The following is a 15,356-nucleotide window of genomic DNA, read 5'->3' as shown; positions in this document are numbered from 1 at the left end:
TTTAAGTACAAATTTGAGCATTTATTCATGATTAGTAAGCCATGAGAGAATGATTTACTAGTAATGCATTATTGTTTCTCTGGAATTTGACCAACCTTAACAAATGCTTCATAAAAGCATAATTAGTCTTCACTTTAGAAAAGTTCTCAGAAAGACTTAACTAACAGATAACAGCTGCCTGAATGATCATTGCATTGTATTATTAGTAAATCATTCTCTCATAGTTTACTAATCATCAATAAATGCTCAAATGTGTACTTAAATATACATTTGTAAACATGCAAATGGTTAGTTCATGAGTAATTAAGAAGTATTGAGTAACTATTTACAGCACAGGCCAATTAAGTTCAAGTTAAGTGCTAATTCAGGTAGTAATTAAGTAGTTACTAAGCATGAATCATTATTAATTAAGTCTTTGTTCATGCTTTATTAAGGCTAAATAAGGTGTAGTTATTATAAAGTGTTACCAGTGAGTCTATTAAAATAAATGTGCTTCTTTTGTTGTAAATTTACAGCTATTAAGAAATGACTATACATTTGAATCCGTGTATCATTTGTTCATTCGTTTTTGATCCCGGATCTGGATCAGTCCTGGTTCAGTCTGTATGCGGTGCAAAAGTCCAGCATCGCAGTCAAGGAGTCACGTAAACGGGAAACGGTCGTTATCCGTTTTTTCCATTCTTCTTAAACACAAAATCGAAAACTGAAAAAACAAATCATTATCTGTTTTTTCATTTTGGTTTTGGAGACAAATAATGAAGAAAATAGTTGTTTTTTTCATTTTCTTACTTTTGGTTTTAAATTGAAAAATGAATGAACGAATGATACATGGATTCATTTGTCACATAGATGAAAATAAATATATAGTTATAGTGTTAAATCTTTCTGTAGACAATAGAATGTGATTGTAGACTTTCTTGTCTATTTCCATGTGGTGTTATATGTGTGTAATCCCTCAGTGGTCCAGGTGGATTCCATGGGCGTATACTAGTCTATGTGCTCTTAAACTTGTTCTGATACAGCTCCAGATCATTCTAAAGACATTCAGGAAAGGTTCTGCTCTGTCAATATGACTATCAATATGACTTTTTTAGTATAGTACCTCAAATGAGTGTCTACTTTCAATACACACTGAATGTATATTTGGCACGTCTTATGATGGGGGAAAGTCACATTCTAGGTCAATTTGTGAGAAAATAAAAAAGAATACCCCTCCTGATTTTTTATATGTTGTAGTAGACATATAGGGCTACATTTTTCTATTGGTGTCAGTGAGGTCGGGTGTGTCCCTTATTGAAAATTTCAAGGTCAAAACATAGGTCAAAAGGTAATTCATCTCAGAAGTACTCAAATGCAAAAATAAATGCCAGATTTGGATTCCTTATGATTTCCCCTTTCCAGAGATACCTCAGTTTTTGATATTGGACCAGTAGCTGAGTAAATGCAATTTGAAATTCGGCGACCACGCAAAAAAGTGAAAAAATGAAATTGCGATATCTCAGCAACTGTTAATCTGATCGAGCTAAAATTTGAGGTTCTGGCTTTCTTGGCTATGATTTACACCTTTTCTTCGCAATTGGACAATGTGAGGGTTCAAATTGCAATTTTTTGGGGTGAATTGAGGTGGAATGACTCGCTGATGAAAATGTGTGGCATGAAAACTGCTTCATATCCAAAGAAGCCCTTGTTGCTTTAAGTACAAGCATGGCCCATCAAGAATCTCAGACTTCCGGTCTTTTGAACCATATCGCTTTTGTTTCTGGTTCTGATATTATCATATTTTAGTTTTGGGATTCAGACATCGTAATTGTGTGGTTGTTCGATGTCCTAACAGCAGAAAAATAATTCATAATTCAGCAACTACAGATGGAACCTATCTGTTTATATAATCTTGTACAGAACATCTGTTTTTATGAGTTTAATGTCTCTGTCCATTGTCCCTTCAAATAAAGACTAAACTAAAACAAGTCTTCAGTAGTTCTACAAACATACATGATGTGAAATGACTCCAGTCTGTTCTAAAGTAGAACCATGATGTAGGCCAGACAGTGTTACCCCCTGACACAGGTTTGTAAGCAGCTCCTCTCTGTCTCAAAGTTGTTCCGGTTACCTTGACAACCTCCGAACCAGAACTGGGCGCAGGAGTCGGCGATGGGGTCGTAGTACCACCTGACCCCATAGTCCCGACATGGCCCAGGGTCCAGGGGCTCCCCACATCTGCCTGCAGGGGAGAGGAGGAGCTTAGTGTGTATGAATGTATGTCCCAGTCTTTAACGGTGATACATTACACAAAATGGACTCCTGTGAACTTTAAGTCATGTTATAATGTTGTTACATCCTCAAAAACATACCCGGAGTTGTGTTTTATTTCGGCCACACATGTTTGAGTAACACTTTATTATTACTTTGTCTACATCTTCAAAGCTCAAAATGCTCTGTTCCACATTGTGATGTCATGTAGTGGCAGTTTTCAACTTAACAGGTGTGTTTTACCTTTTGTTCAGTAGAGATTGGCAATTCTAGGGCTGAAATCATCCTAATGATTCTAGTGAAGGTGTATGTAGTAGTTTGAAAAAACACAGTGGAACACTTCCTGTATTCCCACATCACGATGTGATTTCTGTCTGAAAGAAGAACTAAATATGCAGATTTTGTGTGGTGTTAAACATGTGTGAATGAAACAAAACACAACTATGGGTATGTTTTTGATGAGGAAACAAAATTATAACAAACATCAGGAAATTGTGTAATATGGGCCATTTAATAAAAAAGTTGATTGTTGAAGTAAATTTGATTAAAAAAAATAAATAAATAAAAATGACTATTTATTATCCCCATAGGGAAACACATTTCCATGATATTCTTGACTCCCTGAGCTGGAGAATTTTACCTCTGGTGCGTGTTTTGGGTTGATGGGGGAAACCGGTAGCCTGATTCATCGCAGCATTAGGATTTGTTGACTCAAAGATAGGTGGGTACTTTTTTAATTTAACTAATCGCTGCTATTTGGTCAAGACATATGTAATGCACCGGAACACTCAGTGGTGTCCAAGTAATTACTTCACAGCTCTTCACTGACTGTCCAGGGTCTCTAACTTCCAGGGTTCTTGCAAACCTTCTACTGCAGCAATATTCAAAAGGCCCAGCTGTCTTTACCTACTCTAAAGCCGTGTTCAGACCAAAAGCGAATGGCGTGAATAAATCACTTGACTTTTTTGAGTCATTCGTTAATTCAAGCATCCAGATCGCTCGAGTTTGGGAATTTGGTTGCGCAAGTAAATCCGCACTATTTGCTCCAGAAGGATCAAGTGTGGCTGCACAGTGTCCTCTGCATCTGTTTTCATTTGGAAAAATGGTGGTCTTGGACTACATCGAGCGGGCTGACCAGACCAGGACCAGCAACCAAGCTTCAACTTCAAGCCTCCGCGAGCTCGGAGCCCATGGCCCGGCTGGAGCACAGTGCCCACAGTCAGAGCCGAGGCTAGGTATAATATGTATAACATGTTGGTTGGGGGGTGGGAAGGGCAGAGATTGTTTACTATTTTCTTTTATACTTTTTGTTTTCTAAAAAATAAACATTAAAAAAAGAAATGTTGAAATGTTAAGACATGTTTTGTATCATTTCTTTTTTTGTATAAATAATTATTTTATTGACTATTTTGTTCCAATATTGCTGGTTCAATTGAAAGTTGAAAAGAAAAAGAAATGTTCTACATTTAATGTCCCAGTAGCGACTTATGGATTCTTTTATTGTTGGTTCAATTACTGTTTTTCATTGTTTAAAACTTGAGTAATACTAATTGTTCAGAGAGACATGATCACTCAGTCAACAATAAAATATCCTCATTAATGTACAAAAAAAAGCTTAACTTGAGTGGAGCTAAACACTATGGGTGACATCACACTTGCTTAGATCACTTCTTTAGACAGTCTATGGTAATAGACTAAGGCTAAGTTCAGACTGCAGGGCTTAACGCTAAATTCCGAGTTTTTTGTGAAATCCGATGTTTTTCACATCTCCAATTAAATGTGACTTATATGTGATCCTGTGTGTGAACGTTAAACGGCTCGAAAGTGTCCCGCATGTGCACTGGAGACACGATGACGTCAACCACAATGAGCGTGTTCTGTGTTTACGGAAGTTGTCCAAACATGGACGTCAGCATTGAGCACCTGGAGATTTTAAAGTTCCTCTCGTACCAGAGCCAGAACATGAACAACTTACTTGTTTTAAGGAGGAGATTGTGAAGGAGAAGGACAAGGTTTTTGGCCGTGGTGTTTTGTGGGACAGCGGCAGCGACGTCCGTTGAAAGGAACGTGTGGATGTAGAGACGTAGCCAAGAGTGGTGAGTGGTGATGTGCTTCGCTTCAGTGACACGGAGTTCATTAACAATTTTTACTTGAGCGCACAATAGTGACGTTTTTGGCTTGTTGATAACATGTAGGTTGCATAAATGCGCTTTGGCCGTTCAGACTGAAGTCGCATGTCAAAAGATCGGTTGTATTGTATCGGTTTCAGGACCACATTTCAAAGTAGCCTGGGTCGCATTTGAAAAAATCGGATCTGTGTGGTTCAGACTGTCATTAAAAGATCGGATACAGGTCACATAGGGGCCAAAAAAACACTTCAGGTCACTTCAGGCTGCAGTCTGAATGCAGCCTAACTGACTAATGCAGTAATGCAGTAACTTTATTACCGGTAGGGTCTCCTCTTTTCATCCAGTCAGGTGCATTGTTACTAAAAATCATGGGAAACCAACTGCCTGACACTTGATTCTCTGTCATGGTGCATTTTCAAGAGTGACAAAAAAGCAAATAGTAGGCAGGCGCTTTACATGTCAGTTGGTCCTTTATACGCGAGGAGCAGTTACCTGGAGCAGTGTCTTCAGTTGATTGGTCACTCAGGGTTTCGCTCTCCACTGTGGGTCCAGACCAGGAGAGGGAGGGCATCTGAGTCTCCTGAGGGGGGGACAGTGCACCAGACCAGGACAGGGAGGGCGTCAGAGTCTCCTGAGGGGGGGACGGTGCACCAGACCAGGAGAAGGAGGGCATCTGGGTCTCCTGTGTTCCTGGAGCTGGTCTGAGCAGTGACATGTTACGTCCTCCACCAGAAGTGTGAATGCCAGGCTGAAACAAGCACAGATATTTGATAAAGATGCATAGTATTTTGGCCATACCTATTTGTCAATGCCTGATCAGAGAAGCTAAGCAAAGCGGGGCCTGGTCACTACATGGATGGGAGACCACAGTGGGGCAGCAGTGAATCTAGTGCAAGTTACCCACACTGCCTAGAAGAATATGATAGTGCAAAGTGTTTTGCAATAGCTAAAGCTACAATTTGTAACTTTATTGGTGGTGTAAGTATAAATATTTTCTTACTAGTATCTGGACTCTGTGAGGGGCACCAGTGGAGGGGGGCGTGTCTCCAGTGGAAGGGGGCGTGTCTGCATGCTGTATCCTGATTGGCTCCTCCCCAGTGTCAGGTAACAGTTCTGGAAGCCCGTCTGGACCCAGGCGGAGGGCAGGTTTGGTGCTCAGTGGAGTGGAGCGCCTCTTCTCCTCCTCACAGATAAGACCCAGCACTTTGTCCTCCAGATCTGGTTTGTAGAAATTGAGCATTACACCTTTTCAAGCTTGCCTATTTTATTCATATTTAATGTTGTCATGAAAAATCAAAACTCATTTATGATTTATACCTGGAGTTGTGTTTTGTTTTATTCACACGTTTGAGTAACCCTTCATTATTAGTTTGTCTATGTCTCCAAAACTCAAAATACTCTGTTCCACATTGTGATGTCATGAAGCAGTAGTTTTCAGGAGATAAGGATAAGATACCCAGGGATAAAATCATCAAAATTACTGTGTATGAAGTTTAAAAACACATGTATGATCACATGACATCATAAGGTGGAGTCTTTTCCATATGAGAGACCAACTCAGCCTAAATTTGCAGGGTGTGTGTTAAACATGTGTGAATGAAATTAAACACAACTCCAGGTCTGTTTGTGATGAGGAAACTGAATTATAACATAGATCAGAAAATAGTGTAATACGGGCACTTTAAAGATGCACTGCACAATCTTTCTGGTGAAGGGTCCGTCACCTGTCTTCATGGAGATGTTATTGCTTTGTCTAGAATGTTCCACAGTAGAGTTTAAACCTATCTATCTCAAGGGAGACAACTATAAGCTACATTACAGGCCAGATCTGCGGAGAGGCAACCCTATTCACAGACAGAATTATAGTATTTTTGAGCAATAGAAACACCCGTAACGAAATCAATGATAGATATATGTGTTTAACGTCATACCAACATAGAAGAAGCAATAACATCTCCATGGAGAGAATGCACATTTAATCAGGTGTGTCCAGAATAGTTTCTATATTAGAGTCTACAATGTGAAACCTGCTAAACAGCTCCTGTGCGGTACCTGTCAGATGTATGAACTTCTCCTGTCTGATCCCATGGTTCTTCTTGGGCTGTGAGCTCACCAGATGCAGCTCCTCGGCCCCTCCCTTCCTGTTCACCACAGCCACCACCAAGTCCTCCTCCCCACTGCTGCCGTATGCATCCATCACTGCCCTTTCCCACCTCTCCACAGCCCCATCAGACACCACCATCACCATTCTGTGCACTCCCGCACGGCCCTCCCGGAGCAGCCTCTGAGCCTGGAGCAGAGCCCTGTCTGTGGATCTGTCCTCTGTCGCGTGGGGCAGGGAGAGCACAAACCACCTGCGGAGCAACGCTTCATTTAATTTTTTTACCCTGTTTTAGTTAGGGATGTAACAATAACCAAAATATCGTGATAGCGTAGTCTCACAATAATATTGTGGGCCATCACAGTATATGGAATTACATGTTTCTTTCCTTAAATTCATTGTTATGGTGCAGCAACAACTAAAAAACAGAACTATATAGACCATGATCCTTTGCTCTGTTTCAGTCCAGATGAAATAACTTTGATGAAGCCCTTTTACATCTTAAGTATTTGGATTATGACCGAAAAGTATCATATTCACAATTTTGCTAGTCTTCCCAAAATATTGCAATAAATATCATACAGTTATCATGAAAATATTGTATCGAGACATTTGGATATTGTTACATCCCTAGTTTGAGTTCATGTTTAGTTAATGTTTTAATCCAGTAGATAGATACTGACCTGAGCTGGCTGAGGTCCCAGGACAGGGGCAGGCTGTGGGGGGCACTGCCCTGGAGGACCACTCCGACTCGTGTGGTGTCGCGGCCCACAGACGAGCGCTGTAGCACGGACAGAACCAGCTCCTGCACAGGGCCCTCCCGCTCCAAGCTGTCCACGACCAGCACCAGGTCCAGAGGAGAGGAACGGCACAGACGCACCCCGCATCCTGACACGCACACACGAACACACAAACAAAATGCAAACACACACACAAACACACACACAGACACAAACATGTAATATTTCCTGTTGTTTCAAGTTAATCTTGTATCACAGATAAGTACTCACTGCATATTGATAACACCATTTGAACTATTTTCTCCCTCTGAGAGTAAATACAAAAAAACATGAACACATGATGATGATGATGATACATGAAAATACTGATACAGAGGATGTACTAACTGTCAGATCAGACTCTCCCTTCTCTCCCACTCGCCCCTAAACAGCAACACATTTTTACTGACACAATGTGAAAAGACTGGTTTCAGAAACAAATATACTAAAATAATATATCAACATATCAGTTTAAACAAAACGGAGGAATAATAATTACCACAGGTCCTTCAGTACCGGGCTCTCCAGGCTCACCTCGGACTCCTTTTGAGCCCTTTGGACCTCTGTGTCCTCTCTCCCCCTTAAAGACATAATGCATGTTAGACTGTGTATGGCCTATAATCTGTGATATAAATAACATTACAATAATGATACAAAGTCACCTGGTCTCCCTGTGGACCAAGTCCTGGAGGACCTCTGGGACCAGGGGCCCCCTGGCGCCCAGGCTCACCCTTGAAAATAAGCACACATTCACTGCATTCACATGAAGTATAATGGTGTATAAAACATGGAGTATAAAATGGTTTATTCTCAACTCTTTTAAAAGTTGTGTATAGTTTTACGTAAGGCTATATAGAATAAGTCCCTTGAGTATAGTAAGACGCAGTAGTTTCAGTTCAACAGTCACACCAGTCCTACTTTAAATGGTCAACTTAAGAACCTCTTTTCCTGTCATGTCAAAGTAGGACTCTACATATACTCCAAAGACAAAAACAGGAAACTCAAAGCGCTGAATCATATTTGGTGACTCTGACTATTGCCTTTGTGTTTGACAGACATACCTTCTGTCCTTGGACACCTTCTCCAGGTAAACCCTGGGGTCCAGGTCGACCTGGCAGACCCAGTGACCCCTGTGGACACACACTCATATCAAATATATCAAAACAACTGTGTGAAAGCAATATCAATTAGACATACCTTTGGACCAATCATAGCAGAGCCTGGAGCTCCAGCAGGTCCCGAGGGGCCAGGGAAACCTCTCTCTCCCTAAACACAGGTCTCCATTAGCTGGACTGTTACTGTTTATGCCTTATATTGTGTCCCAATATTTACCTTTGGTCCAGGTAACCCAACCCCATCAGGACCAGGCTCTCCTCCTGGGCCTGGAGGTCCAGGTAGCCCCTAAAACACCACAGAGCTGCATACTTGTACAGTGTGGATGAGGTGATACTAAAGGACTATAGAAGAACTCACTGGAGGGCCAGGGGTCCCTTCTCCTTCCTCTCCAGGGCTTCCAGCGGGTCCCGGTGCTCCTCTGTCCCCCTGTGACATTTATTAACCATGATGATAATATTCTGAAACTATATTATGTGATATAAAATTATATCTATCACCTCAGACCCCTATCACCTAAGAGTACCTCACCTTGGGTCCACTGATTCCAATACCAGGCTCCCCCTCTGCACCAGCAGCACCCTGGGGCCCTGGGTCTCCCTGACAAAAATATCTTTAAAAATACAGCCCGCATTAAATACAGACATGGTCAGTTATGGGCTTACCTTAGCTCCAGGGAGGCCCCTGCCTGGAGCTCCAGAGGGTCCTGGAGGGCCAGTAACTCCTAGTTCTCCCTTTTAACACAAGTAATAATATAATCACATAAATAATACTATCTAAACATTTAGGCTGTTACAATAAAACATCCCAAATGTACTGCAGGTGTAGAAAGAGAGTGAACAGATCTAATGACACCTGTGACAGATGTTTACCTTTGACACATGTTTCCTTCACTGTTTCTCACCTTTGGGCCCTTAGGACCCTTGTGTCCCACAGGTCCAGGCTGGCCCCTGGACCCTCGGGGCCCTTGGTCTCCCTGAGTTAGTGAAGATAGATTTACTACAGTTTTACACTCAATGTTCTCAACTCAGTGTTACTTCAGTGTCAGTCATACCTTCTGTCCTGGGTCTCCTTTACCTGGAGCACCGTCTGGCCCTCGTGGTCCTGGTAACCCCGCCTCTCCCTGACACAGTTTTCACACAGTTAATGTCAGTGTCTTTTGTCTAAAAATGTTTTACTTAGAACAGCACCTTTTGACCTGGAGCTCCATCCTGCCCTTGAGGTCCAGGACGACCTGGTGCTCCTTCTGAGCCAGGTTCACCCTAAGGAGAAACAGACCATTCAATATCAGTGACCTACACATACATCTGTGCGTGTTCACACTACAAAAGGAACAGAACTATAAGAGTATGTGAAAGTCCAGAGGGCTTACCTTAGGCCCAGGTTGACCAAAACCTCTCTCCCCTGGCAAACCCTGTTCACCTGGAGGTCCAACATTTCCCTGATGATAGCAAAAACAGGGCATGAGGTAATTTTAGTCTGGTTAACCATAAACTGAGACATACAGATTTGACTAAATATAAAGTTGATGATCAGAGCGACCTTAGGCCCTGGTATTCCTGTTGCTGCAGCTCCTTTGGGGCCTGGAGCTCCAACTGCGCCCTGCTCTCCCTGGAGGAGACAGGAAATGATCAGTCTCATGTCTGAACATCTTTAAGGTGAAGATCTCATACTGCACCTTTTCCCCCTGAAGTCCGACACCGGGAGCACCAGTTGGACCTTGGAGTCCAGGAGGTCCACGGCCGCCCTGAGACGCACAAGATCCTTCATATTAACTACACACAAACACACAATATATGAGTGGTTTAAAGGTTCTAGAGGTCTGACCTGGTCTCCTTTCAGACCCACACCTAGAGCTCCTCTGTTTCCTTTGGGACCTGGAGATCCTCGATCTCCCTAATACAAGAAACAAAGCCAGGAATTATGAGTTTTGCTATAGGTACAGTATGGAGAATGTGGTCTTTTTAGTTTACTTTAGTTTAATTTACTTTATATATTTAATGAGACAGGGACAGTGCACAATCTACATTAACCTTAACAGGAGAGCTGCATTGTACCAGGTTGTAGCACCAGTGCTAATTTCCACCTGTCGTCCCTGGGTAGGTTCATTGATTGATTGTATTTAATTGACCTTATCTATCAACTGTTTTTCCTGGAGACCTGTAGCATGATTTTGGTTTTTGATTTTGATTTGTTTTTGATTTTTTGTTTTTGATTTAAAAAATAAAGTACCATCACAACTGAACCTGAGCTGTGACCAAATAACATCAACAAATCTGTCCTCCTGTAGTGGAGATGAACTAAGAGGAGCTGACACAGTGGTCTTCAACTGTATCATTAAAATTCATTATGTATCTGATAAAGGAGCTCTAAGTACGTTTTCTGGTGGAGGGTCTGCCACCTGATTGTCTCATGAGAATGTTATTGCTTTGTCTGGAATGTTTTATTCCCTGTAATGTTTGAGAATGGTGGATATGTGAAAATTAAAGTGGGCAGAATTCTACTTGCCTTGGGCCCTGGAGGACCATCTCCAGGTGGTCCAGGATTACCTTGAGCTCCAGGTGGCCCCGGGGGGCCCTGTGAGAAAAATAAAATGAATAGAGCAATCATAGCAATATAAAAACAGTTACATTTGTACATTAAAAGTAGTCCCCAGGCAAGATATAAAATGCAGCACAAAATACTAAATATACATTAAATATATGTTAAAAAGTCACTAAAAATATACAACAACAAAGCACAGAATTCTGTTACTGCTGGCACACTTACGGTCTGTCCAGGGTCTCCCACACCGACTGCGCCCATGGGACCCGGCCTGCCATGAAGGCCCCTCTCACCCTGCTCCATCAACAGATAGTTAGACACAGGCAAGCAGAGGTGGGCAGAGTACACAAAAATCTTACTCCAGTAAGTTTCAACAAAATCATATTAAAGGTTGTATGGAGGATTTTTGTTTTTGGTTTTTTTTGTTTCAAGTTGTCAATGATAGCATTATAGAGGTGCAGTAGCCTTGTAATTATGATGACCAAAAAAAAGAGAATAAAAATTCATCAACTGGACGTGGTGGGGCCAGCTAAACATTTGCCAATAGATAACGACACTGCCTCGTTATCTGTTAGCTGACAGGCTGTCAATCAATCTCCCTACGTTTCTAGCGTAACTGACTTCCCTGCGCGCCGCCGGTACGTGGTTTACGTACGCCTGTCACGCAGTCCACAGACGCAAGCCGCACAGACGCTGTTTACTCCACCAACGCAACAGTTCTTAGCGGCATTTTTTGACCTATATCTTCCTCGCAGTTAGCACAAAGTTTGTTGCAATGGCAGACAAGAATCCAGGAGCAGTTAGCCGCAAAAGAAAGTCCGTTTTTGAGGTCGCTGAAAGAAGAAGACAAGGGGAAAAGCAGCGAAGCCAAACTAAGGTGATTCTTGAAGATTCATTCCAGCGATGGCGCGACTGAAGCAGACGCAGGGTCTAAAGACTGACGCACTGGTCCACAAATTACTCCTGGACAGGAAACTTCTGCTTATTATGAAAATGTACTTTATTTCCAAGAGCTAGTCAAACGTTTTTCAGGACACAAAAGCGATATCCTATGTCTGAAAACGTAATTTTCAAGGCAAAGAAAGAGTCCGCTTGCTGCTGCGTGTTGTAGCTAGTTCATTCGCACTGAATCTCCGCGCACTCTTCTCTGCTCTCTTTCCTGCTCCTGTCCCCACTGCCCGTTCCGCTCTTCCCCCTGCTCCTCACTTCTCCGGGCACAGAATTTCCGCGCACCGCTCCCCTCTCCTCTCTCCTCTCCCTGCTCCGCTCTTCTTCCTGCTCCTCACTTCTCGTCCGCGAACGAAATGTCCGCACACCCGCTCCCCCCGCTCCTCACTTCTCCGTCTTGCTTAACCAACACTGTAGTTAGTTGTTTACAAGTCATGTGCAGCACCGGCTGTAAACAAACCTGTTTCTGGCGTAAAGAGGAGGCGGGAGGAGGCGTTTCTACGTAGGGAGCTGTAGGGGAGGGGGGGTGGTTTCACGCATGCGCAACATTTGAAAAAGGACAAACAGTCGCTGGATTTCTCGTTCCTTGGAAAATCCTCTATACAACCTTTAACTAATAAAAGCACAAAGGAGCTGCAAGACATGACTGTGAAAACTATTTTAGGAAACTACTCTTCAAGTAAGAGTAAATGTTTGGAAGTTGATTTCATTATAAGGACAAAATCTGGTATTTTTAAAGATTAAACACAAAAATTTGACAAACTAAATCATAACTGAAGGAGCGGTACAAGAAAACACACATGTTCAAATCATTTCATTTTGCCAACATAAAGCTTTGTCCCTTGTAGACTTGCTCACAGTGGGAAGAGGAACCACAACTTTTATTTAAGTAAGAGTACTGTTACTTCAAAACAAGTATGTAGTAAAAAAAGTGACTCAAGTACGTGTAACTGAGCACTACAGTTCTACTGTACAACAACTCACCCTAATATAACACATACAGTAAGCTTATGTTCTGTCAGTCATCATCCTTGCACTATTTTTTTTATAACCCCTCATATATAACTGTGATATACTGTATTTAGATTACTATATTTCATTTTTTTTACTTTACCTGTACATATACATTTACGATATATAATTGTGCCTTATTGACAGCAGTCTCTTGGTATTTTATTGCTAGAATTTTGTATTACCATTTTCATATTTTTTACTCTTTGTTATTGTAATATAATGTGATGTGTGAGCTAGAGATGGGATGAGACACAACTTCCACAAGACGAGACATGATATGACACTGGGTCCACGAGACAGGACAGGACGAGTTTAACATTATTTCTAATAAATACATTTCACGATTCAGTTTCCAGTTTTCGCCCCACATTTCTTTTTGTAAGCACCATTTCATAAGGTTTACATATTTGCATATAATTAACAATTCATAATAATTCACTTGTATTTTTGTTTAAAAGGCAATTTAATATGTTTCGGTACATGATTTATGTTTGATTACTTGACTACTGCTTTTTGGAACAGTAAGAGCTGTAACTCACCAACATATAACCCTTTTTTGTCCAGTCCAAAGATAAACACTTGGGAAAAAAAACTCAAGAGATAATTTTTCTCTTGTGGGTGTGATCTTGTGCCAATTTTGTCTCACGAGATCTTGTGGCATGAGATCTTGTACCGTCCCTAGAATGAGCCACTGTGTCCAAATAATTTTGCTTGTGGATCAATAAAGTTTGTCTAAGTCTGAGTCTAAGTCTAAGTCTAAGTTTGTGCCAAGAGAGGACTGGTTTACAGATCACCTTGGGTCCTGGGAAGCCGATGGCACTGTCCCCCTGAGGCCCTGAAGCTCCGCTGGGCCCTCGCTCTCCCTGCAACAACACAATGCTTTATTCAAGGATTACGTACATGAAAAGAGACATTATTTTTGTGATCTCGACGTTTGGACTGTGCATCAGCTTAAAGCGTAGGCTGCCCTCTAAATGTTTTAAAAAGTTACTCTGAAGTTACAACTGAACCTTACAGTACCTTAAAGATGCATTGTGTAACTTTTTGGTTGGGGGTCCATCATCTGTTTGTTTCTAACTACTCTGCCTGAAACGTTCCACAGTATGAAATTAAACAGCTCAACCTTACATTTATTCAATTAAGGGTGGTTATATAGCTCCAAAATACCTAGAAAAACAGGGATTTTGACTGTGAGCGGGGTCGCCTCTCCACAGATCTGACCTATAACTTAGTCTGTGTTGGTCTCCATGAAGATAGAAAGGTTTAATATCATACTGTACATAACATCTCCATGGAGAAAAGTATTTGATGGCGGGTTTTTTGTTTTTCTTCATACAAATTTGCTAAAGTCACCGCCATATCAGCAGCGGTGAAACGCCATCGTTACGGTTACGAGTGTTGGGATGGGCCGGAGATGTGCCCTCGTAGACCATTGGGTGAGCGCGGGCGAAAGGACCGGCGCAGAACACCACGCTCCACGGGGCGAATCGCAGCTGACGCCCGATCACGCTTTGCAGACACCTTGTTCTACGGGCTCGGGGTTCTCTCAGAGGTGGTCCTAGATTCCAAGTCCTAGTCCAAGATTAGTCCTGGTTTGGTCCTTGTTTAGTCGTGGTTTAGTCGTGGTTTAGACCTGGTTTAGACCTGGTTTAGTCCTGGTTCAGTCCTGGTTCAGAACTGGTTTAGTCCTGGTTCAGTGCTGGTTTAGACCTGGTTTAGTCCTGGTTCAGTCCTGGTTTAGACCTGCTTTAGACTTGGTTTAGACCTGGTTCAGTCCTGGTTAAGTCCTGGTTCAGACCTGGTTCAGACCTGGTTTAGTTCTGGTTCAGTCCTCCTGCTTCAGTCCTTGGTTCAGTCCTGGTTCAGTCCTGGTTCAGTCCTGGTTCAGTCCTTGGTTTAGTCCTGGTTCAGTCCTTGGTTCAGTCCTGGTTCAGTCCTGGTTCAGTCCTGGTTCAGTCCTGGTTCAGTCCTTGGTTCAGTCCTGGTTCAGTCCTGGTTCAGTCCTTGGTTCAGTCCTGGTTCAGTCCTGGTTCAGTCCTGGTTCAGTCCTGGTTCAGTCCTCCTGACTCAGTCCTGGTTTAGACCTGGTTTAGTTCTGGTTCAGTCCTGGATCAGTCCTGGATCAGTCCTTCTGGTTCAGTCCTGGTTTAGTCCTGGTTCAGTCCTGGTTTAGTTCTGGTTCAGTCCTGGATCAGTCCTTCTGGTTCAGTCCTGGTTTAGTCCTGGTTCAGTCCTGGTTTAGACCTGGTTTGGATCTGGTTTAGTCCTGGTTGAGTCCATATACGGCTCAGAAGTTCGGCATTATCACTCGCTATTTTGGTGAGAGTAACTTAAAAGTAATGCTATTGTTGTATAATGAGATGCTTGATTAGAAGTTTACTCATCAGGATGCTCCACTTTACAGGCTAAGTTTGACATAAGGCAGTCACAAGAGACAACACACATATATATACTCCATTACATATACACCATTGGGGG

General features: G+C 42.2%; 1 protein-coding gene across 1 annotated transcript in view; it reads right to left on the bottom strand.

Moving 5' to 3' along the window:
* Nucleotides 1-1,728: 1,728 nt before the first annotated feature.
* The window catches only part of LOC110156659 (collagen alpha-1(XXVIII) chain-like), a 29,704-nt gene continuing 16,076 nt past the window's right edge, over nt 1,729-15,356 (bottom strand). Inside the window, exons 13-37 of the mRNA XM_055163375.1 lie at nt 13,673-13,741; nt 11,142-11,210; nt 10,881-10,949; nt 10,200-10,268; nt 10,051-10,119; nt 9,915-9,983; nt 9,745-9,813; nt 9,563-9,634; nt 9,427-9,495; nt 9,277-9,348; nt 9,038-9,106; nt 8,904-8,972; nt 8,733-8,801; nt 8,592-8,660; nt 8,457-8,525; nt 8,321-8,389; nt 7,922-7,990; nt 7,759-7,839; nt 7,608-7,643; nt 7,491-7,527; nt 7,164-7,368; nt 6,432-6,733; nt 5,380-5,597; nt 4,872-5,127; nt 1,729-2,221 (exon numbers count right to left, since the gene is read on the bottom strand). Coding sequence (XP_055019350.1) covers nt 2,052-2,221; nt 4,872-5,127; nt 5,380-5,597; nt 6,432-6,733; nt 7,164-7,368; nt 7,491-7,527; nt 7,608-7,643; nt 7,759-7,839; nt 7,922-7,990; nt 8,321-8,389; nt 8,457-8,525; nt 8,592-8,660; nt 8,733-8,801; nt 8,904-8,972; nt 9,038-9,106; nt 9,277-9,348; nt 9,427-9,495; nt 9,563-9,634; nt 9,745-9,813; nt 9,915-9,983; nt 10,051-10,119; nt 10,200-10,268; nt 10,881-10,949; nt 11,142-11,210; nt 13,673-13,741 — 2,484 coding nt within the window. The 3' untranslated portion in view covers nt 1,729-2,051. The remainder of the gene's footprint in view (nt 2,222-4,871; nt 5,128-5,379; nt 5,598-6,431; nt 6,734-7,163; nt 7,369-7,490; nt 7,528-7,607; nt 7,644-7,758; nt 7,840-7,921; nt 7,991-8,320; nt 8,390-8,456; nt 8,526-8,591; nt 8,661-8,732; nt 8,802-8,903; nt 8,973-9,037; nt 9,107-9,276; nt 9,349-9,426; nt 9,496-9,562; nt 9,635-9,744; nt 9,814-9,914; nt 9,984-10,050; nt 10,120-10,199; nt 10,269-10,880; nt 10,950-11,141; nt 11,211-13,672; nt 13,742-15,356) is intronic.

This window comes from Boleophthalmus pectinirostris, unplaced genomic scaffold (assembly GCF_026225935.1).
Source record: "Boleophthalmus pectinirostris isolate CB_2022bp ecotype Guang Dong unplaced genomic scaffold, ASM2622593v1 HiC_scaffold_6, whole genome shotgun sequence".
NCBI classification, from domain to species: Eukaryota; Metazoa; Chordata; class Actinopteri; order Gobiiformes; family Gobiidae; genus Boleophthalmus; species Boleophthalmus pectinirostris.
The sequence above is the reverse complement of the archived record's forward strand: the minus strand, read 5'-3'. Positions and strand labels throughout refer to the sequence as shown.